Below are 27,603 nucleotides of genomic sequence, written 5' to 3'. Positions count from 1 at the left end.
CTGGGGTCACCATCACCAAGTTCTCTCTCTTCCAAGCCTTACAGACTTCTTGGAAATTCCCTTCTTAGCCCTTCCTCCTCTCGATCTGTGTTTGTTTAGCATCCTGGCTCCTGTTAACAATGATTCTGTTGAGTCTGTTATCCTTAGTATTGCTGTGCAGACACAAAGGCAAACATCTCTGTTAGCTAAAGTTGTGTTTAGCAGATGTCAAACCTTTTTCTTTAAAATAAACCCAGGCAGCCCACCCTGAAGTGCTGCAAGTGTGAGCACTGTGACTCTGCTCAGCTTCTTGTGGGCCGTGGTGCTTCTAACAGGCAATTAACCTTCAGCCAAGAGCACATTAGCAGAAACCTCCTTCAGGAAAAAGCCTCCTTTTGCATTTCTCCCGTTGTCATTCTGTGACCACCTTACAGAGGCTGAAAGAAGAGTGAGAACTGCAAGCTGTTGGATTTTAATATTCCTTCTGAAACAAGCTGAGAATGTTTAGAGGTTAATTGCTGTGGCTGCTAAATTGCTTTAACTGTTCCTTCATCCCAGCAGCTTCAAAGGAGTGTCTTCATGTAGTGGAGGGTCCTACAAAGAAGGAGTTGGGAACCTTGGGTGTGGAAGATGGGTGGTTGACAGGAGCAGGTCCCTGCTGGCTGGCTTCTCTCAGCAGCACCATGAGGATCTGGGATTACTCAGCAGTGCCAATGCCAGGACAAACCTGCTGCCAGCCCCAGGACAGAGCTCACACAGGGCTTATGTGCTGGAGTAGTTCCAAGCTGTGATAAAGGACTCACATGCTGCCCCAGTCACCCTTTTGAAAGGCAAAAGCTAAGTGCTGGCTTTTGGTCATTCAGTGGAGTTTAGTTCAGAAAGTCACCTACTGCTGCAGTTGTCATTTGCTACCACGGGTGTTGTCACCTTCCATGTCCTGGTTTGAGACCAGACAGATCCTGTCTTGCCCCTGAGAGAGGCAAAAGAATGGCACTCACACAAATGGATTGCAAAAGTGATGGAAAGTATAAATGGGAAAGCAGCAAGTGTTTTACAGAAGCTACAAGCATAGTGACAAAAGAATCCCAAAGCACACAGAGTGCCCTATAGCACACCCAAAGCCTCCCAACACTTCCCTTTTCCCCACCTGAGGTTATACCCAAACCCCCAGGGCTCGCTCTTCCTCACTCCCCCACTGCTAGGCTGGTCTCAGGCTGGCCAGGTCTGAGACTGCTTCCCCTCCCTTCTCCTGCTGGCATTAGGCCCAGACAGGCTTAAGAGGCCTTGAGATACTCCCCCAGCATTACCCCATAGGGAGCATCTCCCACGGGAGCAGAGAGGGAAGAAAGAAGCGGAGAATGACTTTGCAGATGGATTTATAGGGTGCAGGATATTATGGGTATGATACAGGCAGCCTTCTGTGGCAGGGACAGGAGGCACCCAGCCTGAAGTGCCCCATTCCATGAAGCACTGACCTGTCCCTCTCTTCTCTTGCAGGAGGCCGAAGCGCTGGCGAAGCAGCAAGCGTGAATCCCGACTGCCTTAACTGTTCTGTAAAGGGAATCTCCACAGCTTTTTTTATAAGATAGTACAATTGTCTCTGCTTCAAGAAATATAGATGTGATTTCTAACGTTTGATTGGTGCTTGCAGCATTCACCCTGCCACACAGATCGGAACATGAGATGCAAATGTGACCGGACAGGTAGAGAGCACGGAGTGTATTGTTACGGAGGTGGAAGCAATTAGACACAAACCATTTCCAGGTAGTTGCAACTGTCTTGGCAATTTGTCCCATTTTGGGTAGACTCCCAAGAAGCTGGTTTAGTGCTAATAGCACAGCTGGGCTTGCACCTTGAGATCCAGCTGTTTCAACCAGAGGAAACGAGCAACAGCGTCTGAAGCCTAAAAACTTGGTGCCTGAGCTGCCTCAAAGCTGTTCCCGAATTCCACAGTAATCCGTGTCCTTGCTGGTTTCAGGTGAAGAGGTGGGTGGGGTGGTGTAGTGTAGCTGTTGTAGTCACTGCTGGAAGTTGTGTTTGTTCTTTTGTAGAATGGTTATTTAAGATTTGTCTCGTACCAGGCTGTACAGGTGACACACCCCCAGTGGTGCCCTGTGTTTCTCACCCAAGTGATCCATCCGCCTTCTTTCCACAAAGAAAAAGGGATCTGGGCAGCGGAGAACCTTTCCCTTGGCAAAGTTCATCACCCAGCTGCCTCAGCACCACTCGACTGCAGCCTGTGTGCCAGCCTCGGTGCACCCCTGTGGCGCAGGTGCTGCTTCCCAGGCGATGTTGCAAACGAGCCAAAGGGGCGGGAGTGGCATTTCCTTACCTGTGGAAGGGTGCAAGCCTTCCCTGTAGTCCTCTGCAGAACTCCCTGTTCACTCTGCTTAGAGCATTAGGCATCTTCCTGCATGTTCACACAGCCCTTAGATTCATAGAGTATTTTTTCAAGCCAAGAGAGAAACGTTGGGATAGCAAGAGCTTATTGTCATTAAGCAAGACTTTTTGGGCTGGGGGGCTTTAGGGTTTTTTAAGGTTTGAAAAACTTCTTTCCATTGTTCTTGCCATGCCATGAAGCTCTTACAGGAACTGAGAATCCTTTCAAGTGAATTGTGTTGGTGAACTTACCACGTGCAATATGAACCTCTCTGTTCTCCCAGTGCTCAGAGAACCACAGAATGCTTTAGGTTGGCAGGGACCCTTCAAAGGTCATCTAGTCCAACCCCCTTGCAGTCAGCAGGGACATCTTCAACTACAGCAGGCTGCTCAGAGCCTTATCCAACCTGACCTGAAATGTTTCCAGGTATGGGGAACCTACCACCTCTCTGGGCAACCTGGGCCAGTGTCTCACCACCCTCAGTGGTATCCTTGTATCCAGTGGTATTCTTGTATCCAGTCCAAATCTTCCTCTTTTAGCTGTCACTCCTTGTCATGTTACAACAGGCCCTGCTAAAAAGTCTGTTGCCCTTCTTTCTTACAGGCCCCTTTAAGAACTAAAAGGCCACAGGAAGGTCTCGTTGTAGCCTTTTCTTCTGCAGGCTGAACAACCCCAACTTGCTCAGCCTGGCCTCACAGCAGAGGTGTTCCAGCCCTCAGATGACTGCTGTGGCCTCCTCTGGTCCCACACCAACAGCTTCATGTCTCTTCTGTGCTGAGTACTCCAGAGCTGGACCTAGCACTGCAGATGGAGTCTCAGCAGAGCAGAAGGGCAGAATCCCTTCCCTTGACCTGCTGCCCACGCTGCTGGGGATGCAGCCCAGGACATGGTTGGCTTCTGGGCTGGGAGTGCACATCGCTGGCTCATGCCCAGCTTTTCACTCACCAGCACCCCCAAGTCCTTCTCCACAGAGCTGCTCTCCAGCCCTTCATTCCCTGTGCTGAGTTGGTACCAGAAGTTGCCCTCACCCAGGTGTAGGACCTTGCACTTAGCCTTGTTGAACCTTAGGAGGTTCACGCAGACCCGCTGCTGAAGTTTGTCCAGGTCCCTTTGGATGGCATTCCATCCCTCAGGTGTGTCACCTGCACCACTCAGCTTAGTGTCACCTGCAGATTCACTGTGGGTGCACTCTGCATCAGGGATGAAGGTTGCATGTTATTGAAGAAGAGGAGGTAGTCTCTATTTCTTGGCCATATTCTGCCAAAGCACAGATAGTTCCAAGTGCCCTGAAGGATAAGAGTCAGGTTTTTAAGTGTGGGGGTAATTTAAAGTGCATTTGGTAGCACATAATGTACCTGTTCCCCAATAGCATCACAAGACAGAAAGCTCATTAGTCCTTGATGGAGTTAGAGGATCTTTCTTGTAGCTCTCCACACTCATTCTGATTCTTGTTGCTTTATGAAGACAGAAGCAGGTGGCACAGAGCAGTGAAGGGCTGCAGCATGTCATCACCATAGCTCTGATTCTGGACAGGTCATGATGGAACCTCCACAGATGTCTGAGTGAGCAGGAGCTCATGAGGAGCCAAGTTAGTTAAAATTACATTGAACTGATGTTTGATCTTTCCTGATTTGGAGCCTGGGAGGCAGTTTGAAGCTTGCGCTTACAGAAGCAAGCTTGGTATCAAAAGGCAGAGGGCTTGGTTACTGTTGCCTTACCTTCAGGATTGATACCCACAGCTGGGCTTTCCTCATTAACAGGCTTTATCAATAATTACTGAAAATCTGTGCCATTTTATCTTCAGTATCTTTTAGGGATGTGTGGTGGGCTGAACCACCACAGGATGGACGTTAGGTTACCTTTTAAATCTCCTGTCTGAGTTTTGTTCACTACGATTTCATCCTTCTCAACCAAGGTGATTTTCTTTCTTTCTTTCTTCACATTGGCATCCTCTTCCTCTGTGTCTAGTTTTGAGCAAGTCTGTAAGAATGCTGTGGGAAGCCTTGTGAAGCAAGTGGGGTTTGACACTCAGGTCACCACGCTCAGGCCGGTTTGCTGCGTTTCCGGTGTGAGGAAAGCGCGATGTCAGTTGGGTGACTTACAGTCATTAGCTTGGAGAAGCTGTCAATGAAAGTCCCTGCCAAATTCTGGCACTTCAGCGACCCAAAACCTTCTGAAACAAGGTCAGTCTGTGGCTGTTGAGAAAATTGCCAAGTTTAAGAAAGCAAAGTCACTTCCCTCCTCTGGTTCCCTCCTCTGGTTCCCCCCTCCCCACCCTTGCCATATGGCAGCGTTCAAACCGTATCAGCATTCCTCCGAAAGCTCGGTTGAGGCAGACTGAATCGCTTCTTTGTCTGGGGAACAAGGCACCAACACAGCCTGAAAAGTACCAAACCTCTGTCTGTGTTGTGGGACTGGTGTCAAACCTGCCTTCATTTCGATGCAGATATGGGCATGGATTTAGAGTGCCGGGAATCTGTCGCCTAGGTGCTGGTTTCCCGTTTCGATACCTGTGCCAGGTTAGTGATGGGCACAAGGACTCAATTTGTTCTTTTGCTGTTATTTTTTTTTCCTCTGTAGAAGGCAGGCATTGAGGATTTAACCTGTATATTAACCATTCCTGTATCATTCCAATAAAATTGTTCTAGAATGCTTTCTCACACCATTGCTTGCATGTTTTGTTGATGGGTTGAAGCTGTTGTGTACGCTGGACTTGTCCTGTAGGTTGAAAGGAGTTTTCAGATGAAAATGTTCCCTCATGGAATAATTGGAATCATTTGTGCTGGAGAAGATCTTTAAGGGCCATCAAGTCCATTGCCAGTACCACAGCTACACATGGCTTTGAAACCCCTCTAGGAGGGACTCCCACCACTGCCCTGGGAAGCCTGTTCCAGGGCTTAAGCACTCTTTCAGTGGAGAAGATGTTCCTAATATCCAGCCTAAAGCTCTCCTGGCACAAGTTGAGCCTTTTTTATCTCATCCTTTTATTTCCTACTAGAGAAAAGAGACCAACCCCCACCTGGCTCCAGCCTCCTTTCAGGGAGTTGTAGAGGGCCAAGGAGACCTCCAGGCTGAACAATCTCAGTTCCCTCACTCATCTGCTCCTCACAAGACTTATTTCTGGACCATTCCCCGGCTTTGTTGCCCTTCTCTGGACACACTCCAGCACCTCAATGTCCTTGGGGTGAGTGCCTCAAAATTGAACCCAGTATTTGAGGTGTGTCTTTTGGGTTGGATCTCTCACCTGTTGTAATGACTGGGGGTACAGCTACCAAAAACAGGGCTTGGAGATCTGGGAGTTTAGGAGAGCATTGATGCACTTCACAACTAAACTGCTTTCCCCTCCTCCCAAGGCAGTCACAGCTCAGAAGTGGATGGGGCAGAGCAGCTTCACTCCACATCTGCAGAGCTTGTTAGTCGTGGGGGTTTTGTTGTACTGTGTAATCAATGAGCTTTGTACTTCTGCCAGCAGGGGAATGATGTTATTTAATGTTTGTGTGGCCAGAGGGCAGTGCAGGATAAACTTTTGAACTGAAACTGGTCACTTTCACCTTCTCCTTTAGCCCAGTAGATCCAGTAGGCACAGTCCTACCTTAACGTGCTGAAGTGTTGCACCACTCAGAAGAGCTTCTGTAGAGCTACAGAAGATGCATTCTCAGTCCTGACACTGTACCAGAATTTGCCCATGTCCCAGACTTCAGTTCAGATCCTCTGAAGTAACAGTAACTCAATTCTTTAAAGAAGGTTTTGCAGCTTGTCATTTTTAGGATCAGCTTTTTCTGTCTGAACAACTAAAGCACAACCAAGAGCCATCAGTCACACTGAATGGTGTTTTCTGCCTGTCCCACACTCACTTCCCTTCTTCAGTGTCTGAAAATTTAAGGTAGTTTCCGTAACATAAGGTGTAGGGAAAAGGGGTTTTGAAGCCATTTGTAAATTACAGTGAATCCTATTTATATTTCACTTGTATTGACCCAGAAAAATCCTTGGATTTGCTGTTTCTAAAAAAGTCTAAAAAACTCTTAAATTGTTCCTTATTAATGTAAAGCTCAAGGCAAATAGTTCTCATAAAAACCCCCAACCAAACCCAAGCTTCAGGGCACGCATCTGATGTTTACCCAACTTGCTTAGGACGGTGTGCACTGCAATAATAAACTTTTCTACCCATTCCTAGAAACACAGAATGGTCTGGGTTTCATTTCTCATTTAATAGTCTCAACCTGTACAGCACTGAAGCCTGCTTGCATCGTTCAGCTCATGTTGCATGCGTTTCAAATACCACAGCTCTCTCCCAGTCCCATTTGGATGGAGAGATAGGTGCCTGCTATTCCCTTACTGAAGGGTCTTCACTCAAGATCAATTCAAGTTGACTTCACAAAGCCCATAAGGGGTTCATTTGAGGCACAGTGGTGGTCAGCAGAAGTAGGTAAAAGTTGTTTGAGGAGCTCAGTGACTGGTAAGAGATTCTCTCTCTATAGTGTGTGTGTGTGTATAAAGATCTATTCTGTATCTTGGGTGTTCTGTTTTGGTTGGCTTGTTAACAGGAGAAAAAGGTATTGGCTGATGCTGTGCACTCTGACCCACCAACTCAGAAACAGCAGCAATGAAACTTACCAACAGCAATGTAATTATGGAGGTTTCTTCACCCCCCCCCACCCCCCCCCCCAACTAATTTAAAGCCATTGATGTAATAGATTCAGACTGAGCAGTACCTGTGTTAAGAACTTCATCAGATTTCATCTCTCCTGGGTTTTCCTCATTATGGTATGAGAATTTTAATGGCCAATTTAAAAAGGAACTAAGACAACTCATTGCCTGGGAACAAGCCATTAAGCTTCCCTGACTTGGTGCTTTCCTGCCTTAGTGTTTTCCTCTTATGCCTCTCTTGCTTTCTGAGGGTTTCTTGGGTGATGCAGACAGAGACATTCTGTGATCACCTTTCCCCACCTTGTCCCCAGCCTCAAGTTGAGCACATTCAAGGTGTAAAGGGGAAATTAAGGCATTTACTTTATTGCTCATTATTCATGTAGCTCATTCCAGATCTGAGTACTGGAACTGCATTGCTTCCACCTTCCTTTCCCTCTCCCCCTTCCTCACAGAGATCATGACAGCATCTGCAGTTCTGGAAATGGACTACCATAGGAAAAAATGGTCCTCAAAGCCCATCTGAACAGATCAGGCAGCACTGCCTACAAAAATAATCCCACTCTAGAAATAAATAATTGCCAAGTAATTAGTGAGTTTCCCTTGGAAATTTTATGTGGTGTGTTTTTTTCTCTCCATATTATGTGATCTTGGTTAAATGTTTTAGATTGAAAAGTTCATTGTTAACAATTTGGAACTGTATTGGTAAACTTTTGGAGATGCAAAAGGATTCCAAAAGTCAACTGCAGTGATGAAGCAGGAATTGCTGTCTTACTCCAGGAGGTGAGCACTGTGTAAGTACTGGGTACTGGGAGTGTGCTGGGTATGCAAAATACATGTATTCAGTAAGCTGCATTCATGAAACAGCAAGATTGGTCCTGTACTCAGTCATTCCTTCTCTCTGTCTACTGAAGCATCTTCAGGAACTTGGAAGCTTCTTTGGGAGCTCGGGAGGCTTCCTCGTTTTCAGTTCTTGGTAAAACATCTCAAAATCCTGAAAAGGCAACCAGCAACGTCATTAACAGGCTGTCAAGCGTGCTGCACTTCCCATTTGACTTCCGATTTCTCTCTGAGACCTTCCCCAACACACTGGGCGAGGTACGTTTTGCTTATGCCATTAGAACTTGCTGAGATACACGGCTCATAATCACGGACGTGCCATCAAAACCAAATCACCCTCTGTGCCGCCCTAAGGCCGAGCCCGTCGGCGCTACACACCAGCACCGACACGCACGGAGGCCCCGGGCAGGGCTCGGTCTCAGCTGACGCCCAGTGTAAGGCCGGGGCCGAGGGCTGGGTGAGGCAGGACCCGGAGCATCGCGGCACGGACCCGCGGCTCTGCCATAGACACGGCCACCGAGTATCGGAGCGACGCGCTTCCTCCGGCTCTCCGCACACCCTCAGCCCGTTAACGCCTGCCCCGAGCCCCGCTTGCCCGCCCGGCTCCCGCCCCGGCTAGCCTAGCAGACCCCAGCGCCTCCCCTCGCAACCTTGCTGCGGCAACCAACAGCCACTCAGCGACCGAAGCGAGCCGGGCCCCCTTTTCAGATTGGGCATTTCTCTTGTCAGTCAGCGCCGAAGCCCGCCCCCACCGGCGCTTGCTCGCCGCGGGCTGCCGGGGCGGCCGCGGTGCGGGTGTCGGGAGCCGTGAGCGGCGTGGGGCCAGCCGGTAGCCCGACACCCTGCCAGCAGCGTCCACCGCACCAGCAAGCCGCCATGAAACGTAGCTCTCCCGCAAGCCTTTTCCCGGGAACGGCCCGGCCGAACCCAGCCCGCTTCTCCCCGGCCCCGGGCTCCCGAGTCTGCTGCCGTGGGCACGCCCGGCTGCGCTGGGCGTCCGACGGGGATGCAGGGCGAGCTCTGTCCTGCGCCAGCCTCGCCGGCTGCCTTTCCTCCCCTGGGTCCTCCCTGAGCAGGGAAACGGCTTGCTTACGCTTCAGAAGCGCTTTGGCATCCCTGATAGCGTCCTCCAGCTGCCGAGAGGCTCTCTGGCTGCTGTTGGTCGGCTTCTGGAGGCAGGGAGGGGTGGCGTTGGGGCAGATTTGGTTAAATCCGTCAGAAGAGGCAGCAGCAAAGAGCTGGAACGTCAGGTAGGGGAGGAGTTGTGCAAGAAGGTGTTGGAAAGCTCGGAGAAGCCGGGGTTGTTGAAGTACTGCGGATTTAAACCGTGGACAAAAGCCCTGCAGCAGCTTGGGGGAAAAGCGACAGTGTGGTCAGCGTCAATTTCACCTTTAGATCGTGCACATGGAATCCACAGTCTGGGCTCCAATAAAGGACTTTGCCTGCTGCTGTGCATAGATTCGTAGAAGGGATTATGTAGGAAGGGACGTTAAAGATCATCCCGTTCCAACCCCCTGCCATGGGCAGGGACACTTCCCACCATCCCAGGCTGCTCAAGGCCTCATCCAGCCTGGCCTTGAACACCTCCAGGGAAGGGACATCCATGACCTTCCTGGGCAACCTGTTCCAGAGTCTCACCACCCTCACTGGAAAGAATTTCTTCCTAATCTCCAGGCTAAATCTGCCCTCCGGAAGCTTCAATGCATTCCCTCTCTTTAAAATCAATACAACCCTTTCTCTTTAAAATCTTTCAATGATCTGGACAAGTGGATCAAGAGTACCCTCAGTCACTTTGCAGTCAATGCCAAGCTGGGTGGAAGTGTTGATCTGCTGGAGGGCAGGAAGACTTTACAGAGGGACCTGGACAAGCTGGATCGGTAGCTGAAGCCAGTACTATGACATTCAACAAGGCCAAGTGCCAGGTCTTGCACTTGGGTCACAACAAGCCCCTGCAATGGTCCAGGCTTGGGGAACAGTGACTGGAAACTGCCCACTGGAAAGGACCTGGAGCTGTTGGTCAACAGCCAGCTGGATATGAGCCAACATGTGCCCAGGGGGCCAAGAAGGCCAACAGCATCCTGGATTGGATCAGCAATGTTGTGGCCAGAAGGACTAGGGCAGGGATCATCTCCCTGTATTTAGCACTGGTGAGGCCACACCTTGAGAACTGGGTTTGGTTTTGGACCCCTCACTACAAGAAAGACATTGAAGTGCTGGAGTGGGTCCCAGAGAAGGGCAGTAAAGGTTGGTGAAGGGTCTGGAGAACAAGTCTTGTGAAGAGCAGCTGAAGGAACCGGGGCTGTTTAGCCTGGAGAAAAGGAGGTTCAGGGAAGACCTTCTCAGTCTCTACCATTCCCTGAAAGGAGGTTGGAGCCAGCTGGTGGTCAGTCTCATTTCTTGAGTGACAGGATGAGAAGAAAAGACTTCAAGTTGCACCAAGTGTAGGTTTAGGTTGGACATGAGAAACAATTTCTTCCTTGTAGGGTTATCAAACCCTGGAACAGGTTTCCCTGCCCAGTGCTGTGGTGGAGTGAATGTCCCTGGGTGTATTGAAAAGCCATGTAGCCATGGTGCCGAGTGGCATGGTTTCATGGTGGGCTTGCTAGTGTTGGATTAGTGATTGGACTTCATGATCTTAAAGGTCTCTTCCAGCCTACGTGATCCTATGACTCCCCAGTGGCTGAAGTTCACAAGTCTGAGCGTGGCTGTTTGTTTCAAGAGGGTAAATGCTGTAAATAGCATCGCCTCTGGAAGTCAGGTGGGTGGCAGAACAAACTGAACTTCTCTAAGCAGAAGTCTGTGGTGGAATTCAGTTTCAGTTCTGAGGAGCTTGGTGAGGTGCAGGCACTCTGATGCTTTACAACCAGTCTGTGCTGGTTTTAAATGGAGTATTATAGCAGGTAGCCATAGAATCAGAGAATCACAGAACAGTTTGGGTTGGAAAGGACCTCCAAAGGTCATCCAGTCCAACCCCTTCTGCAGTCAGCAGGGACATCCTCAACTAAATCAGGCTGCCCAGAGTCCTGTCAAGCCTCACCTTGAATATCTCCACTTGTCAGTATTACACCACAACCAGAAACATCTCAATTCATGCTTTTTTGACATCCTCTTTTAGTTCTGCTGTCACTTTGCACTCAACCCCCACGAGCTTTTTCCAGTGGAGCCACTTCTGTTTTAAAAGGAAAAACAAAATGGGGAACTAAATCATGTGTCCTCCAGGTCTTTCCCCACAAGAGACAGCAGGGAGGAAAGAGTCTGTGAGGCTCTGGTCTCATCCAGCAGCTGCAGCAGGAGGGTTCTGGGCTGTGATCCACCTCTCTTACATTGCTAGGATTGGTAAGTCTGAGCTTTTTGTGTTCTTAATGTTTCCCTCCTGTTTTGTTCCTGAGTGCAGGCACCACTCAGTGTGTTTGAAAGAGAGCAGCTTTGCTGGGAGTTCCCAGTTTTAACCCTGTCAGCATTTCCAAAGCAATACATCAGAAGTTTTTCAGTGTCAGGGTGCTGAGACTCTGGAACAAGCTGCTCAGGGAGGTTGTGGATGCTTCTTCCCTGGGGGTGTTCAAGGCCAGGCTGGATGAGGTCTTGAGCAGCCAAGTTCAGTTGTGAGGTGTCCCTGTGGGGAGGCTGGAGTAGATGAGCTCTGAGGTCCCTTCCAACCTGAGCCATTCTGTGATTCTATGATCAGAAGTTTTTAGCCTGCATCTGGGTGCCTGTGTCCTGGTTTTCAGATGCAGCTGAGGCTCACAGAATGTCACACCATCCCAGTATGGTGGGGGTTAGAAGGGAGCTCTGCCAGACTCTTATCAGCAGTGCCCAGTGGCAGGACAAGAGGCAATGGACAGAAGCTGGAATGAAGAAGGTTTCACTTAAACATGAGTGGAAACTTCACTGCTGTGAGGGTGCTGAGCACTAGCCCAGAGAGGTTTTGGAGTCTCCTTCTCTGGGGAGATTCCAAAGCTGCCTGGGTGTGATTCTGGGCACGGTGCCCTGGATAACCCAGCTGTAGCAGGGAAGTTGGACTAGATGATCTCCAGAGGTCCTTTCCAACCCCTACAACCCCTGTGAAGACCTCTTGAAGCTCCTTGGCACTTCACAGGAGGGTTCAGGCTAATTCAGAATCAACCTCTAAGGAAGGAACTCAAGATCAAACTCAGACTCTGGCACCTCTTTAGCTCTTAGAACTTGTTCTCTTGCAGTGGAAAATGTTGCTTTGCAACTGATGGTGGTGTTATAGACAAGTAAAACTATTTTGCTTATGTTTTCCAGATCTCTCTCAACTAGCCACACTGCAGGAGAGATACCTGGGAACAGAAGTGAAGTTACAGATGAAGAGCCCCTTTAATGCCCTTCAGAATGACTTTTGTTGACGTGATACAGAGATTACACCTGTAGAAAAGCATGCAAATGACCCAAAATAACTATTCTAGGGTAAAAGAACAACCCCAATCTTCACCAAAAGTACATTGTTTGTTTCTTTTATTGGCCAAATAAGTTGGCGGTCCTCTGCCTGCCTGCCTTTCACTCCCAGGATCCCATGGAATTCTGCTGATCAGGGCATTACTCATTCTTGTCATCATGTTAGCAGAAGGCATCTTAACGAGGCTCATATATAAAGAAATCTGTCAGCAAGATAAGCCTCCCAAATCTCATGCATGCAGAAAGGATCAAGAGGGAGTCTGGAGGCAGAAACTTGTAGACAATGCAAAAATGAAATGGCTTGCTGCTGGACATGAGAAGCAGGATGAGATCTCTGCTGGAAGTAGCAAAGTGGAGCACAGGAGCGGTCCCCAGTGGAGAGCCGTGAAAGAGGTACCTGCAAAAGATACCCAAATGCTTGTTAAAGGAACTGTGTCACCAGCCTTACATATCCCCAGAAGAGAACATCCTGCTGAAGAGCTGGACATGTATAGATCCTGGCCCTGCAACAGCATCTATCAAAACTATCCTGACCTACATATTGGGGGAGACCATGTGGGGGGCCACACATGCGATTCCGGTTGCGTTTTGGACCATGTGTGTGAAGAGCTTCCCAGTGGCCCTCTTTTACTGTCCATAGATATTCCTCTAGGCCAGTCCCCTCTGTGGAAGCATCCTGAAAAGCCAAGTACAAAGTCCCTGTCTGCAGATGAAGCTGAAGAAAGGAGCATGGTGCTCTGTGAGGAGCCTCTTTCAAACTCTGTGCTCAACAAGTACATGGAAGCAAAAGTGTCAGAGCTCTATAAACATTTGTTTGAGGAGAGCTTGGCCAGGTGTGGTTCCATTACAAACCTCCTCACTTGCAGTTGGATAAGGAATAACCTGAACCAGATAAGCCTTCAGATATCACAGGAGCAGCACATAGAAGCCTCAAAAGCCAGAGAAGTCCTCTTGCACTCCTTAGCTTTGTTTAGCCTGCACAGCACTGCCAAAAGAAATAGCTCCGAATTCAGCACTCCAAACCTGCAAATCTCAAACCCAGCAGGCGGGACAAAGAGCTGCAGGATGCAGCTGATGTCCTGACTGAGCTCCTCAGCCAAAGAGCTAGGAATATTTCACTCAAAGGATTAGGTTGGGAAGTGAAAACATTGGCACACTACAGACTTCTTCAGATGAGTATTGTAAGGCTTAAACCATACTTTGTTAGCAGAGACAGGAAAGATTGCTCTTTTCTGTGCTCTGATACAGGATTTGAAGTGAATTTCTCTCTACGATCCCTCTCAGCTGTATTTTTATAACATGTATGTCCTCCTCCTAAGACCCTGGCAGTATCAGTAACTATTCTCCTGTGCAAGAAATGCCAACCCAGACGTGTGCTGGTCAAACTCTGCTCTAAGAGGCTGATCCTCCCCAGCCAGTGAGTAAAAGGATCAGGGTGTGTTTGCTAGACTTTGGGCTGAGCCATATGGCTAAAGCCCAAAGTTTTGGACTTTCAAGTCAAATTTTGATGCAAAGATTGATTCCAATGCTGAATCACAGAATCATGGAATTGTCAGGGTTGGAAGGGACCTCAAGGATCATCCAGTTCCAACCCCCCTGCCATGGGCAGGGACACCTCACTCTACAGCAGGTTGCTCACAGCCACCTCCAGCCTGGCTGCAAACACCTCCAGGGAAAACTTGTCTTGTCAGCAGGTGGAGATGTTCCAGACTCTGGATTATTTTGTGTGTATTCTCAGGTAATAGCACCTGGACAGGCTGAGAGCACTGGGGCTGTTCAGCCTGGTGAAGAGAAAGCTCCAGGAGGACCTTCTTGTGGCCTTTCAGTACTTCAGGGGGCATAGATGAAAGAAGGGGGTGGGGGGAATCTTTTTAGCAGGGCCTGTTGTGGCAGGACAAGGAGTGGTGGGTTTAAACTAAATGAGTGAGATTTAGACTGCAGAGAGTCATTAGCCATTGGAACGTGCTGCCCAGGGAGGTGGTGGAGTCACCATCCCTGGAGGTGTTCAAGAGGGGCTTGGATGTGGCACTTGGTGCCATGGTTTAGTAGTCATGAGGGGTTGGGTGACAGGTTGGACTTGATGATCCTTGGGGTCTCTGCCAACCTTATTGATTCTATGATTCTATAAGAACTTTTTTTATGCTGAGGGTGATGAGAGCCTGACCCAGATTGCCCAGAGAGGTGGTGGATGCCCCATGCCTGGAACCATTCCAGATGAGGTTGTCTGGAGCTCTGAGCAACCTGCTTAGCTGCAGATGTCCCTGTTCACTGCAGGGGGGTTGGATTAGATGACCTTTAAGAGGCCCTTCCAACCCAGCCCATTCTGTGTTTCTATGATCATACACAGGAAAGATGTTGACAGGGTTGCATGAGTGAAGATGCTGATCTTGTTGCATGTATCTGCTGTGTGGGTGGAGTGTGCTAGGGTGAAATAGTTGACCAAGCTTGTAAAAGTGTTTCATTTTCTGTAAAAAAAAGTTTGTCAATAAAGCCTTACCTCTGTGAAACCCACTCAGCTTGCTGCCACTCTGTTACTGTTCTATGTTCCATTTGTGTTTGCAGTAAACAGACTTTGTGGACATGAAGCAGCAGCAACCTGGGCAAGCTAGGACAGCTGCAGCACTCCTGGGAGAGGCAAGGCAAGCTTTCTCCATCTGTGTTGGGAAATTTTACTGGGGATCTAGATACAAAAATGTTGTTGCTTAGCTTTCAGACCCTTTTTCTTCCTTTCCTGTTACTACTTTGCAGCACATGCCAAGGCTGGGCTGGCCACTAGATGAGTGATAGGTTGTCTGGATGAGCCTGCCTAAGCGCTGAAACAATTCAGTACCTGAGCAGAGTGAATACTCCTGGTTTTGAGGGGGTTCCCAGCTTTTTGTAGCCTTTGCTCTTGGAGCTGTAGGAAGATGAATCATAGAATAATTAAGGCTGGAAAAGACCTCTGAGATCAAATCCATCAATTAACCTACTTCCACCGAGTCCACCACTAAAGCATTCCTTGTGTGCTAAATCTACTCATTTTTGATCACCTCCAGGGATGGGAATTTCACCACTGCCCTGGGCTGCCTGTTCCAGGGCTTAACCACTCCTTCAGTGAACAAGTCTTTCCTGATGTCCAACTTAAACCTCCCCTGCCACAGCTTGTGGCCATTTCTTTTTGTCCTATCACTTGTTCCTTCAGAGAAGAGACCAACCCCAACCTACCTCCAGCCTCTTTTCAGGTAGTTGCAGAGAGCAAGAAGGTCTTCCCCAAGCCTTCTTTATGGTAGGACCTGAGCATTTGCAGAAGAGCCTAAGATAAAAGCATGAGAGGTGAGTTAGATCCATACTGTGTTGCTTAATGTCAAGAATTTCAGCTTTGATGAATACAACTCTGCAGCCTTCCTGCAGGATCCCTTCAGGAATTGGAAGTCAGCTCTAAGATCCCCCTAGAGTCTTCTCTTCTCTAGGCTGAACAACCCCTGGTCCCTCAGCCTGCCCTCACATCAGAGCTGTTCCAGCCCTTGGATCATCTTTGTGGCCTCCTCTGGACTTGCTCCAACAGCTCTGTGTTCTTCTTGTGCTGGGGACACCAGAGAAGTGAGTTCCATTTTGGACTAAAGCAGAGTAGCAAATACTGGGTGGACAAAATCTACAGATGATGTTTTCCCATGGGCAAAACTGCAGAGCATCACTGCCAGAATATAGCCTGCTGCTTTCCACTAACAGTGTGCATTTATCAGCATCTTCCCCCACCCTGCACAAACATGCATTAGTGTGCTAAGGAGCCACATAAATCAGCTGAGAATTAATTTTCCCTCTCCCCCCTCCAAACTGCTCATTTATTACAATGCTAAAAGCAAGTAATCTTTCGGTTCTCCATTAGAAACACCACCCCCAAAGCTTACCCCCAGCAAAGCCATGCATTATCCTCACAGCTCTTCCATAGCTGCTGCCTCCAGCTGCAGCCACAGTGGGGCTGGGTTCAGTGTAGCTGCTGTCATGAATTATACAGAACCTGCTCCTTGCCTCCAGCAGAAGGACAGCAGGTGGTGGACAAAAGGTTCACCAAGAACCAGCAGTCTGCATTCATGGCCAAAAAGGCCAATAGTATCCTGGGGTGTATTGAGAAGAGTGTGGCCAGCAGGGCGAGGGAAGGTCTCCTCCCCTTCTGCCCTGCCCTAGCAAGGCTTCAGCTGACATCCTGGGTCCAGTTCTGAGCTCCCTGGTTCAAGAGAGGCAGGGAACTGCTAGAGATAGTCCAGGGAAGACTGCAAATGTGCTGAGAGTACTGGAGCCTGTCTCTGACAGGGAGAGGCTGAGAGCCCTGGGGCTGTTAAACGTGGAGAAGAGCAGCCTGAGAGGAGATCTCAGTGCTTATCAATATTTAAAGGATGGGGCCAGACTCTTCTCACTGGAGCCCAGCCACAGAAAAAGGGGCAACAGGCACAAATTGTAACCCAGGAAGATCCACCTGTGAGGGTGCTGGAAGACTGGACCAGGCTTCCCAGAGAGGCTTTGGAGTCTCCTCTGGAGAGATTCTAAACCCACCTGGATATTGTGAACCTGGGCAGCCTGCTCTGAGTGCCCATGTTTGAGCAGAGGAAGCTGGCCTAGGTGATGTTCAGAGGTGTCTTCCAACACCCCCCTTCTGCAATCAGGTTGTAACCCAGGCTACAACTGTAACAAAGGCTACAGATAATGAGCTTGTCTCATGGCAGTGCTTGTTGGGTTAGGTTTTCCTGTCCTTCTAGCTACATTTGCCCATGCATTTGATACAACTTAGTAAAAAAATGGGCTCAGAGCTAGTCCTGAACAGCTAAGGGATGGACACAGCTTGAGAGTAACCCAGGCTCTGCCAGACACAAAACAGGAGTTTCCATATTCCCTTCTGCCACTCCCTTTCTGTACTGCTGGTGGCAGAAGCCAGTCCCTCAGGGCTGCTCACACTGTAGCAGGTGATGATGCTCAGCAGCTTCTGCTGCCTCTGCCAACATCAATGCTGCAGCTGCAGGCTGCCTTTGAAACCCAGGGCTGAGGTTCTGAGGTTAGCAGGAGAGAACACTTCCCCTCCAATGCTTTTCTCAGGGCTGAAAAAGACAGAGAAACGACCAGAGTCTGGACCTCAGCTTTAAACTCTGACTCACACGTTTCCTGAGGTAGGACCTTGCACAATTAACTTCTTTTAAGACCTTGGTTTGAGCTATAAATACATCCCAGGGGTATTCAAAGGCTAAGGCAAGGCAGCACAAATGCCACAGAGCACTTTTCCCCCCTGCAGTTAATTGCAAAGCCTTTGGTCACCGATGCCCTGCAGAATATTTTTCCTCTCCCCCTTAGTTAACTTATTCTCTGCACCTCTGCTGAGGAAGACTTTAGAGCACTGCCTGCTCTGGACTCCTCTGGAATCTAATGAAGTCTTTTGGCCTCTTCCAGAGGACTCCTGACTCGAGTTTGAAAGCCAAAAAGGGAACTGATGAGAGGCAAGTGGAATGAAGGCAATGCACAGCAGAAGTCGTCCTCTTAGAAAACAGGGAGGGTTGCACTGGTGCTCAGGCTCCTGGCACCATTTTTGATCAGGGAAGGAATGTTCATGTAGGTCTTGGACATGTATGAATCTGGGTTTAATTCATTATTTGCTACACACTTGACAGGAGATGTCTTTGCCTGACATTTTAATCAGGAGAGGAGAGAGAGGATCTTCCTTTGGACATCTACCTCTCGTGTCCCACAGGAGTGAATTCTTCTCAGCCCTGCCAGTCACCACACGACAGCAATCTCTCTTCTCTTCTGGCCCTCTGAAAATGCTCATCCTACCACAGTGCTGTCATGGAAGGTTGCACCTCAGCCTGAAGACAGCCTGCCAGAATAACATCAACCAAAGGTCAGGCATCCAAAGAGCAGGAATAGGCTTTGCAAAGGTAGCTGAGGGAAAGGAATGCCCGGCTTTCAAGGCAGCTTCAGAGAAGCAATGTCCATGATCCAGTGAGTTCTGTTTTAGGTCCCTCACTACAATAAGGACACTGAAATGCTGGAGCATGCTCAAAGGGGGACAATGGAGCTGGAGAAGGGTCCAGAGTACAAGTCTTGTGAGAAACAGCTGAGGGAGCTGGATTTGTTTAGCCTGGAGGAAACAAGGCTGTAGAAAGCTCCATGTGGGTCTCCCAAGTCCTAAGGCATCTTTCTTCTGGAGGAGGCTCAGGGGAGACCTTATCTCTCTCTGCAACTCCCTGAACAGAGTTTGGAGCTAGGTTGTGGATGTTTTCTTCTCCCAGGTAACAAGTGATAGGATGAGATTAAATGGCCTCACGTTGCACCAGAGGGAGTTTATGTTGGGCATTGCAAAAAAATGCTTCACTGAAAGAGTGGTTGAGCCCTGGAACAGGCTGCCCAGGGAAGTGGTGGAGTCCCCATGCCTAGAAGCGTTCAAAAAGCATGTAGATGTGCTGCTGAGGGACACAGTGTAGTGGTGGATGTGGCAGTGTTAGGTTAGTGGTTGCATTCAGTGACCTTGGAGGTCTTTTCCACCCTCAGTGATTCAATGATTCTGTGACGTGCTTCAAGTTCCCTGTGATGGAAGTGCACCCCCAGGGCGTTGCTGATGTGTCAGCTCTGACTTTAGGTGCTCCTCAAGAACTTTCTTGGTTTGTGCAATAACACAGTTCTTGATATCCTGTGTTGCTCATTTTTGGTCTCATTCCCCACTTGCAGTAACTGCACCACTTCTGCTTTCCAGTGCCAGATTTGTAACACACACACTGATAATTTATTGCTCTCTCCATTGCTCAACCATGGAGTGTGTCCAGAGAAGAGTGACCAGGCCGGGGAGGGGTTTGGAGGGCATCATATGAGGGGAGACTGAGGGAGCTGGGGTTGTTTAGTTTGGAGAAGAGAAGGCTGAGGGGAGATCTTATTGCTCTCTACAGCTACCTGGAAGGAGGCAGGAGTGAAGCTGGTGTTGGTCTCTTCTCCCAAGCAACCAGCAATTGGATGAGAGGAAATAGGTTTAAGTTGTGTCAGGGGAGGTTTAGGTTGGACATGAGGAAAAAACTTTCCTGAGAGAGTGGTGAGGGGTTGGAACAGGCTGCCCAGGGAGGTGGTAAAGTCACCATCCCCGAAGGTGTTCAAGAAGCTGTGGATGTGGTGCATCAGGATATGGTTTAGTGGTCATGATAGTTGGATTACAGGTGGAGTCAATGATCTTAAAGCTCTTTTCCAGCCTTAGTGATTCTGTGATTCTAGTCTATGGCTCCATATAAAGCTGATGCTTCACTAATGAAGGACTAACCTGAAATACTACAAAAATTAGAATCATAGAATGGTTTGGGTTGGAAGGGACCTTGCAAGGTTGTCTAGTCCAACCCTGCTGCAGTCAGCAGGGATCTCTCAGGTTGCTCAGAGCCCCAGCCAGAAAAGTGGAGAAAAACCCAGCCTCATGCCCAGCCTCATTCTTCTTCTGTATACAAATCATATTACTGCTCTCTTCTCTTCTCTTCTCTTCTCTTCTCTTCTCTTCTCTTCTCTTCTCTTCTCTTCTCTTCTCTTCTCTTCTCTTCTCTTCTCTTCTCTTCTCTTTCTCTTCTCTTTCTCTTCTCTTTCTCTTCTCTTTCTCTTCTCTTTCTCTTCTCTTTCTCTTCTCTTTCTCTTCTCTTTCTCTTCTCTTTCTCTTCTCTTTCTCTTCTCTTTCTCTTTCTCTTTCTCTTTCTCTTTCTCTTTCTCTTTCTCTTTCTCTTTCTCTTTCTCTTTCTCTTCTCTTTCTCTTCTCTTTCTCTTCTCTTTCTCTTCTCTTTCTCTTCTCTTTCTCTTCTCTTTCTCTTCTCTTTCTCTTCTCCTCTCTTTCTCTTCTCCTCTCTTTCTCTTCTCCTCTCTTCTCTTCAAATACCCCTTGTGCACTAAATGAACAGGGAACCTAACTGCAAACTATGTTCCAAAAGATCTTGCCTTGAGGTTTCAAATGAACAAATTTTGTTCATTCTTATTCTTCTTTCCTGTTAGCTGAAGTACAAAAAAATCCCCCAACTTTCCAGGAAACTTGAATGCATCATAAGCAAAAAAATGATGGAAGTTAGCTTGTCAGATATCATGCTTGGGTGTTTGTGCTGCTGCTGTTCATGTGCTCAGAGAGGAAACCAGCACAACTCCATTCCCCTTTGTCAACCGGGCACTGCACAAGCCCAGCTAGTGAACACAAAGTACAGGTCACTGATCACAGGCAAGGCCATCAGATGGGAATGGCTTTCAGACAGACTTATTGAGTATTTTTATGTAACAAATAGTCCCCAGGATGTAGCCATCTGCTTATGTTTATTCTGTGAAAGGAAATCAAAGGCTGTGTTCAGCAGATAAAGGACTTCAGAGGACGCAGACGTCCCCTAAGAGGGCATCTCCAGCCTGCCTTGGAGTACGTCAGGAGATGGGACCAGGGTGGGGGTGTCCAGAAGCAGCAGCATGGTGCTCAATAAGCTAAGAAATGGGCACTGATCTCCATGCTGAGTTGAGTCTGTGGATTAAAATGTCCATGATAGCATGGATGCATCATCTTACATCTACATAGCCAATGTACCATCTTCAGGAGGCATCACCTGCTCACACCTTTGTCTGATGGGAAGAATGGCTGTGCTCATGCACATTGGCTCTACTTTAACTTCATTACAAGGCATCTGGGAAACAAGGAGGGGACTGGTGCCAGTCAGCATGACTTCACTAGGAGTAAATGCTGTCTACAGTTACCTGAAGGGAGGTGGTAGCCAGGTGGGGGTTGGTCTCTTCTCCCAGGCAAGCAGCACCAGAACAAGAGGACACAGTCTCAAGCTGTGCCAGGGAAGGTTTATGCTGGATGTTAGGAAGAAATTCTTCACAGAATGAGAGCTTGGCCATTGGGATGTGCTGCCCAGGGAGGTGGTAGAGTCACCATCCCTGGAGGCATTTAGGAAGAGACTGGATGAGGCATTTGGTGCCATGGTTTAGTTGATTAGATGGTGTTGGATGATAGGTTGGACTTGATGAGATATCTCAAAGGTCTTTTTCAATCTGGTCTATCCTATCCTATCCTATCCTATCCTATCCTATCCTATCCTATCCTATCCTATCCTATCCTGTTCTATTCTATTCCAAATGGTGCCTGACATTTGGTGGCCTTCAACAGGGTTTTGGCATTGGTGAATGAAGGAAGAGCAACTGATGTCATCTACCTATGTGATCTTACAGGTCTCTTCCAACCCAAACTATGATTCTGTTTAAGCTGTAAGCTTAAAGCAGGTGGCACTGCAGTTCTCCTGCTGGAAGGACTTTTGCTGGTTCCCAGGGTTCTTTTCCCTCTTTTGGCTCTTGCTTTATTTTGGGACTACAGAACTGCCATGACAACAGCAATGTTCAGTGTTTGGTTTGTTCAGGCTTGTGTGTTTTCCCAGTGGGTGGTTAGCAGTTTGGTCAAGGGACAGGAAGAGTTGAGTAAACTGTCAGAAAATAGTGAATGAGAAGAATTTGTTCCATCCTCCCCTGCAGCTGAGGCTGTGTGTGAATGGGAGGAAAAGTACCCAGAGGAAGTGGCTGATGTCCCTTGGCCTGCCCAGCAGCCAAACCACAGCTGAAGAAGGAACAGAGGTTCTCAAAAACATCGATGTGAGCCACACTCATCCTACCAGGACATGTTCCTGTGGGGGTTTGTTCCTCACACCATGAAATACCTTCTGGTCTTGTTATGTGTAACGCTCAAGGCCAGTGCAGGAAAGATCCTCAGCTGTACTCTCATGAGGAGGGCTTGAAGGATCCTTCAAAGTGCTGTTGGTCTGGGCTGCCAATGGATGAGAAACAACTTCCATGTCATGGTTGTCTCCTCTGACTGGGCTCAACCTTGGGGTCTCCTAGAGCAATCCACTGTACAGCACCATGGCCTGGAGATTTTCTTGCACAGGTTTAAGGACTTTGGCCTTACCATGTAAAGAGTAGTGAGCACTCAAAGTATGACTGGAAGAAATCTCATACCACCACTTGAATGGAAACCTGCTTTGAGCTCGTGGGAGTTCTGGATGTGTCTCTGTGAAGTAAAACTTTGGAGTTTAAATCAGAAGTTTTTAGCTTACCAAGAAGGACAAATGCTAGCTGTTTGAGGCCACAGCTACAGGCTTCTCCAGTTGTAATCATGAAGAAAAATATTAAAAGGCTATTTAATTTACAAGCAAGTTAAGCAGTTGCTCAGAGTGCTGGAATTGTTCTTCACACAAGGAGAATCCAAACAGAAGTCAGTGCCAAAATGATTGAGGTGATACTGGGCTGGGAAGTGCCCTGTAGGGATCCTTTCAGACCATGTTAATTAGGCAGTCGTTAAATGTAAAGCTGTAGGGAGTCAGTTCGCAGCTCTGCCGCCACAAGGCTGCATGGAGGGAGCGTCCAGCAGGCTGCTTGCAAGTCAGAGCAGGATGGAAACTGTAGGGAAGAGGTATGGAAAAGGAGCGGGCACAAGCCATGGGGGATGCAGATCTGTTGGATCTTCCTGACGTTGATCTAGGAGGGACCTACTTGTCAAACTCTCTACATCTAGGCAAAGCAAAAGCATCAGAGAGCAACCCGTGGTTTTCAGGTTGGTGGAATGTTAAGCAATGAGCCACAAAATTTACATCTAGCCCTGGATACATCCTCTGCAGCTTCCTGATGATGAGAGGGAGGGTGGGTAAAGGGAATAGCTCCTTACTTTGATTTATTCTTCGTCACTCATTTCTTACTCATATTGAACTTCCTCACTGTAATGTGGTTCAAGTTACCGTTAAAGCCAGCTTTCTGCTGCTTAAATTAAATACACATCCTTGTCTGGGCTCTGGGGGATGCACTGCAGCTCAGAAGCACGTCAGTTCCTCCAGCTCACTGCAACACAAAGTTAGGTTCTGTATTCATAGCCTGTGATATACTGAGAGGCTTTGAAGTTTAAGGGCTTTTCCATTCCTGTTGTCCAGAGATGATTCCCAGAGAGTGAAGTGTGATCAGGGGCTTGGTCTTGACTTCAGTTCCAACCAAATCTTGCTGAGCTGCTTCTCTGCTGTCTGTGTCCTCTGTGCTGGCTCACAGGCTTGTGCATGGATGGAAGGAGGGTCTCCTCTGTCCCAGTTTCTTCAGTGTTCACTGTGCATATTGCAGTGTAGCAGAGACTGCAGGCAGTGAGGAGGAGAAGCTGACAAAGTGGTTGTACATGAAAATAGGCTTCTGATGAGGGAAGAAGAGATCTTGCACTTTCAGAAATGAGAATAGCTTCCTCCTTCAAACCTTACACCGTGCCTCTGAACAAATGGCAGTGGGAACCCCCGTATTTTCATGCCAGATGTAGGTGTCATTAACATGTATACTTTATCTTTCCATGAGCTGGTTAGATGTAGTGTGGGGGTGACTTTCAAGGTGCTTTTCTATGTGTGGCCCACGCCTTTTATCAGAGAGCTGTATCTGTTGTGGCACAGAAGCAGCTCAGATGAGGATATGTGTCTGAATCTTGGCTTGAGGTGGGGGGTGGAGAGGGAACTGTCACATCAGCTGGGTGCTGTCTGAACCAAGTTCACAGCTCTTCATCTTGAGGGTGGTGAGGCATGGCAACAGGTTGCCCAGGTTACATGAGAACAAAATGAAAGCATGTTGATGAACATATGAGCAAATGGTGCTCACATTAAAAAGTGGTTCAATACCATCAATATCCATTACAGGAGGAGCAACACTTCCTGTTAGCATAGAGCTATGGAGAAAACCCCATTTGGCCTGGGCTTTTGGTTTATTTATAACCAACATACATATAATGAGCAGGGATACATGGGAGAGTTGAGGGAAGGAGCAAATTTATTGCTGTAGACTTTCAGGGTAAACCCATTCAAAGCAGAGGAATTAGTTTCTGGTCCTAAAAGCAAACATGGAAGTTGTTACTCTCATGAAATACAATGCTCCAAATATCTGCAAAGAGCTTTTTGTTATCCTTGCAGAGGTCTAGCTATGGTGAGCTGGAAATTGGGATGAGAAGGGAAATGGAGTTTTAAGGAGGTGCTCGAAGGTTTGCAGGATGGAAACCAGTTTGTAGAGAGGTTGTACTGATCTGTGTGCATGGTGCTTGTTGTGGGGCTGCAACCCTGTTCATCAAAAGGAGCAGAGAAGAAAACAAATGAATCAGTTTCATCAGTGCCTAGGGGTCTGGCTCAGGCTCTTTCCCTGGATCTCTTTCTTAAGAACCACAGTGTGTTCTGCTCTGCTCAGACAGAGGGATTTGGTGAGCAGATAGGGTAAATGAGAACACAGAATCACAGAATGGTAGGGGCCAGAAGAGACCTCAAAAGATCATCCAGTCCAAATCCCTGCCAGAGCAGGATCACCCTGATCACACAGGGATGCCTCCAGACGCGTGTCTGGCTTCACTGGTCAATTGTTGCTTGGTCTTTAAGGCCGTGATTTATAAGCTAACTTCATTGGAGAGATGGAGCATGTTTAAATGTTATCCTCCCTGCTGACCTTCCTCAGATACTGCCCCAACTCTGCTGTTTATGTCTGGTTCCATTATGAAATAGATATTGATTCTATGCACAAACCCCTTTCCCAGGCAGATCTATTGAGCTCCTCGCTGCATGTCTCTTTTCCCTCCAAGATGCCAGCATTCCATTTGTGGCTTAAAGGAAATGCAGCAACCTTCCCTTCCCCCTCCCCTTCCCCCCCCCCCCCCCCCCCCCCCTTCCCCCTCCCCCCGAGAATTGCAAAAATCAGAATGGATTGCTTGGGGCAGTGGAAAATTGAAGATTAACAAAACTCCTTTTTCATGGCACCAAATGGAACAAGTCTTCCAACTCCCAAATTCAGAACTAAGTATTTCGGCAGGCAGAGGGAATGCGATGACTTGGTGTGTGAGCCCAGGCTCAGAGCTGCTCCTACTGCTCTTAGCTCTGGCTGTCTAATTTCTTAATTACTTCTGAAGTGCTGTTAAAAGCACTGTATTCTCTCCCCTTCAGAGTAACAACAGATCCCATCCTCGTGCCTCTTCCTGTCCTCCCCACCCCAGATCATTTGGAACTGAACTATGGAACAAAGATGGGGGAAAACCTTGTGGGATTTCCATCCTGCAAGTGTCTGTCCTGTGGTTTTGTTTATTTTTCCTTGTAAGTATGCAAAGGGAGAAATAAGACCAAGTCAAAAAAGCTCATTTTGGTAGGAGGCTGCTGTGCTGAGTGTTGCCTTGCTTTCAAATCAGCAAGGCTGGTAAAGGCACACTATAAACTCGGATTAACCAGGGGAAAGCAGAAAGGAGTCACTCCCAGAGTGTTGTCATTGCATTTTTCCCTGTCTCCCAAAGTTTATCCTCCTCCTGCTTTACAAATTGGGTCAGAAAGAAGGAGCTCAAAGTGGTTCTGAAAAACCCAGGGTCTGTGTTCTGCCCTCACAGCAGGAAAGTGGGTCAGCAGCTTGTTATTGGCAGCTTCATTTTGGTGTCATTTAGGCAGCTGAAGAGAAACAAATAGGCCATCGATCAGTCTGGCAGCAGCCTGGGGCCTCTGTATTTTAATTACATGTGTTCTTTGGACCAAATTCATCTCTGCTGAAACTTCATCAACTTGAGTCAAACTCCAAAATGGAGGAATTTGCCCCAGAATGGGTTTTTTTTTCCTTCTCTATTATTAATGCATCCACAGCTGTTGCAAATAAGTTTGTTTTTTCCTGCCTCTCCAACTTTCCTAAGCAAGCTGACTCAGTTTTTGATGCTATTTTCAAGCAGTGAAGAGATGAAGAAAACTTTTCATGTTAGCCCTTATTATAGGAAGGAGCTTTAAGCAATTGTTGAAACTTGTTCTCCCAGTAGAGATGAGCTCCATCAGCACAGGTGAGCTAAATCCAGTGCAGATGAGCTCCATCCAAGCACAAGTGATCTCCATCTAGCACAGATGAGCTCTATCCAGCACAGCACTGCAGCTCTGCGTTTAGCACAGGGAAGTTAGGTGCTTTGTTTGGCTGACCAAATGAAAACTGATATCAGTAATGTTGGTGCCAGGTCTTCTCTCTGTGAGTGCTGGAGAAATACAGCAAAGTCTGCTCTAAGGTAGGTCCATTTCTGGATGGAGCTCTTTTATGTGAGACCTGTTCCATCAAAGCCTAGAAGGTACTTTTTCTTTACCTTCAAAAAGAGTTTCTGAGAGACCAGAAGCTAAAATCTGTCAGGGAAAGTTGTCTCTTTCTCAAGCATTCAGAGATGTGCAGTTGGTGTAAAGGTGCCTGAGATATCCTCAAGGAAGCCTCTGCCTATTTGGGCATGTGGAGCCAAAGGCTGTGATTCTCTCACAGGGTCTCCCAGCTGGAAACTAACAGACCAGGGAGGAGAGTCGGGGGAGGTGGAGCAGTTGCTCCTCTCTTTGCTGCAGCCCAGACAAGGAGGGTGAGACAAATGCTGCTATCTCCAACGCTGCTCTCAGTTGCTCATCCACCAACCAGGAGCAGCCAGAAGCCAAATCCCTGTGCCAGGCAGTGTCCAGGGTAAATGGACAGGCAGGGACCAGGGTGCAAAGCTGCAGCTGCTGTCCTAGCTGGGTCCTTGCTCTCCTCCATCCTGCAAGCCACCAAGGTCCCCACCAATGCCGCTGCTGGAGGATGTGATCCTGGAGAACATCAGCTGGGCTCCCGAGGAATCCCAGGGCAACGAATCCTCCGAGCATGCCTTCTTCTCTATGGACTACCAGCACGTCCAAGTCCCCTTTGAAATCACACTGTGGATCATGCTTGCATCCCTGGCCAAAATAGGTAAGGCATCTTGAGAGGGTGAGGAAGGGCAGGGGGTCTCAGTGGGTATGGTGAGGGCAAGGGTGGCTTTTGCTTCATCTCCCCTAGTCCTGGAGCCTGAGCTAAGATGCCAAGTTGTAAGGAGGCACAGGCTGTGTGCCAGACATGCTGCACCCATGGAGAAGAACTACCTACCCCATTGCCTTTTAGGCTGCAAATGATGGCTTTCCATCTAGAAGTTCACAGCTCTGCCTGGTGTGGCTGTTGGTAGGAAGAGAATCAGGCTGTCCAGGAGGAGGAGTTCTGTTTAACTGCAGCCCACACCAAGGTGTGCTTTCACCTCTGGTAGCGTGCCAGCTACCTCCATACAGGCTGTCCACTGAGACCTTCCTCTTAAAATGAAAATTCCTTGGCCTTGCAAAAGGCTGCTGGGTCCAGCCAGCCCCAAGAAATCATTCAAGCCATGGGCAGGGTGTTGTACAGCCTAAATAAAATCTCTCTGGCTCGGGGAGGTTGTCTACCAACACCCACAAAAAATTGGCACTTTGTAGACTGTGGACCTGGGTTTTTATCCTCTTTTCTTCCCTGCCAAACTGCCTGTTGGGACGTGCAAATGACAGATTTTCTTCCTTTCCCCCCACTTC

General features: G+C 48.2%; 3 protein-coding genes across 3 annotated transcripts in view; all 3 read left to right on the top strand.

Moving 5' to 3' along the window:
• The window catches only part of SH3BGRL (SH3 domain binding glutamate rich protein like), a 121,701-nt gene that overhangs the window by 32,954 nt on the left and 61,144 nt on the right, over positions 1 to 27,603 (top strand). Inside the window, exon 4 of the mRNA XM_054169315.1 lies at positions 1,477 to 2,900. Within this exon, the coding sequence (XP_054025290.1) occupies positions 1,477 to 1,509 (33 nt within the window). The 3' untranslated portion in view covers positions 1,510 to 2,900. The remainder of the gene's footprint in view (positions 1 to 1,476; positions 2,901 to 27,603) is intronic.
• On the top strand, positions 12,360 to 13,404 carry LOC104297020 (TLR adapter interacting with SLC15A4 on the lysosome). The gene has a single exon (XM_054169313.1). The coding sequence runs from the start codon at positions 12,419 to 12,421 to the stop codon at positions 13,340 to 13,342; it is 924 nt and encodes a 307-aa protein (XP_054025288.1). The 5' UTR covers positions 12,360 to 12,418; the 3' UTR covers positions 13,343 to 13,404.
• LOC104297021 (sodium/hydrogen exchanger 2) overlaps positions 26,575 to 27,603 on the top strand; it is a 33,647-nt gene continuing 32,618 nt past the window's right edge. Inside the window, 2 exon segments of the mRNA XM_054169312.1 lie at positions 26,575 to 26,819; positions 26,821 to 26,980. Coding sequence (XP_054025287.1) covers positions 26,721 to 26,819; positions 26,821 to 26,980 — 259 coding nt within the window. The 5' untranslated portion in view covers positions 26,575 to 26,720.

This window comes from Dryobates pubescens, chromosome 18 (assembly GCF_014839835.1).
Source record: "Dryobates pubescens isolate bDryPub1 chromosome 18, bDryPub1.pri, whole genome shotgun sequence".
NCBI lineage: Eukaryota > Metazoa > Chordata > Aves > Piciformes > Picidae > Dryobates > Dryobates pubescens.
Note: the sequence above shows the minus strand (reverse complement) of the source record. Positions and strands in the feature narration are given on the sequence as shown.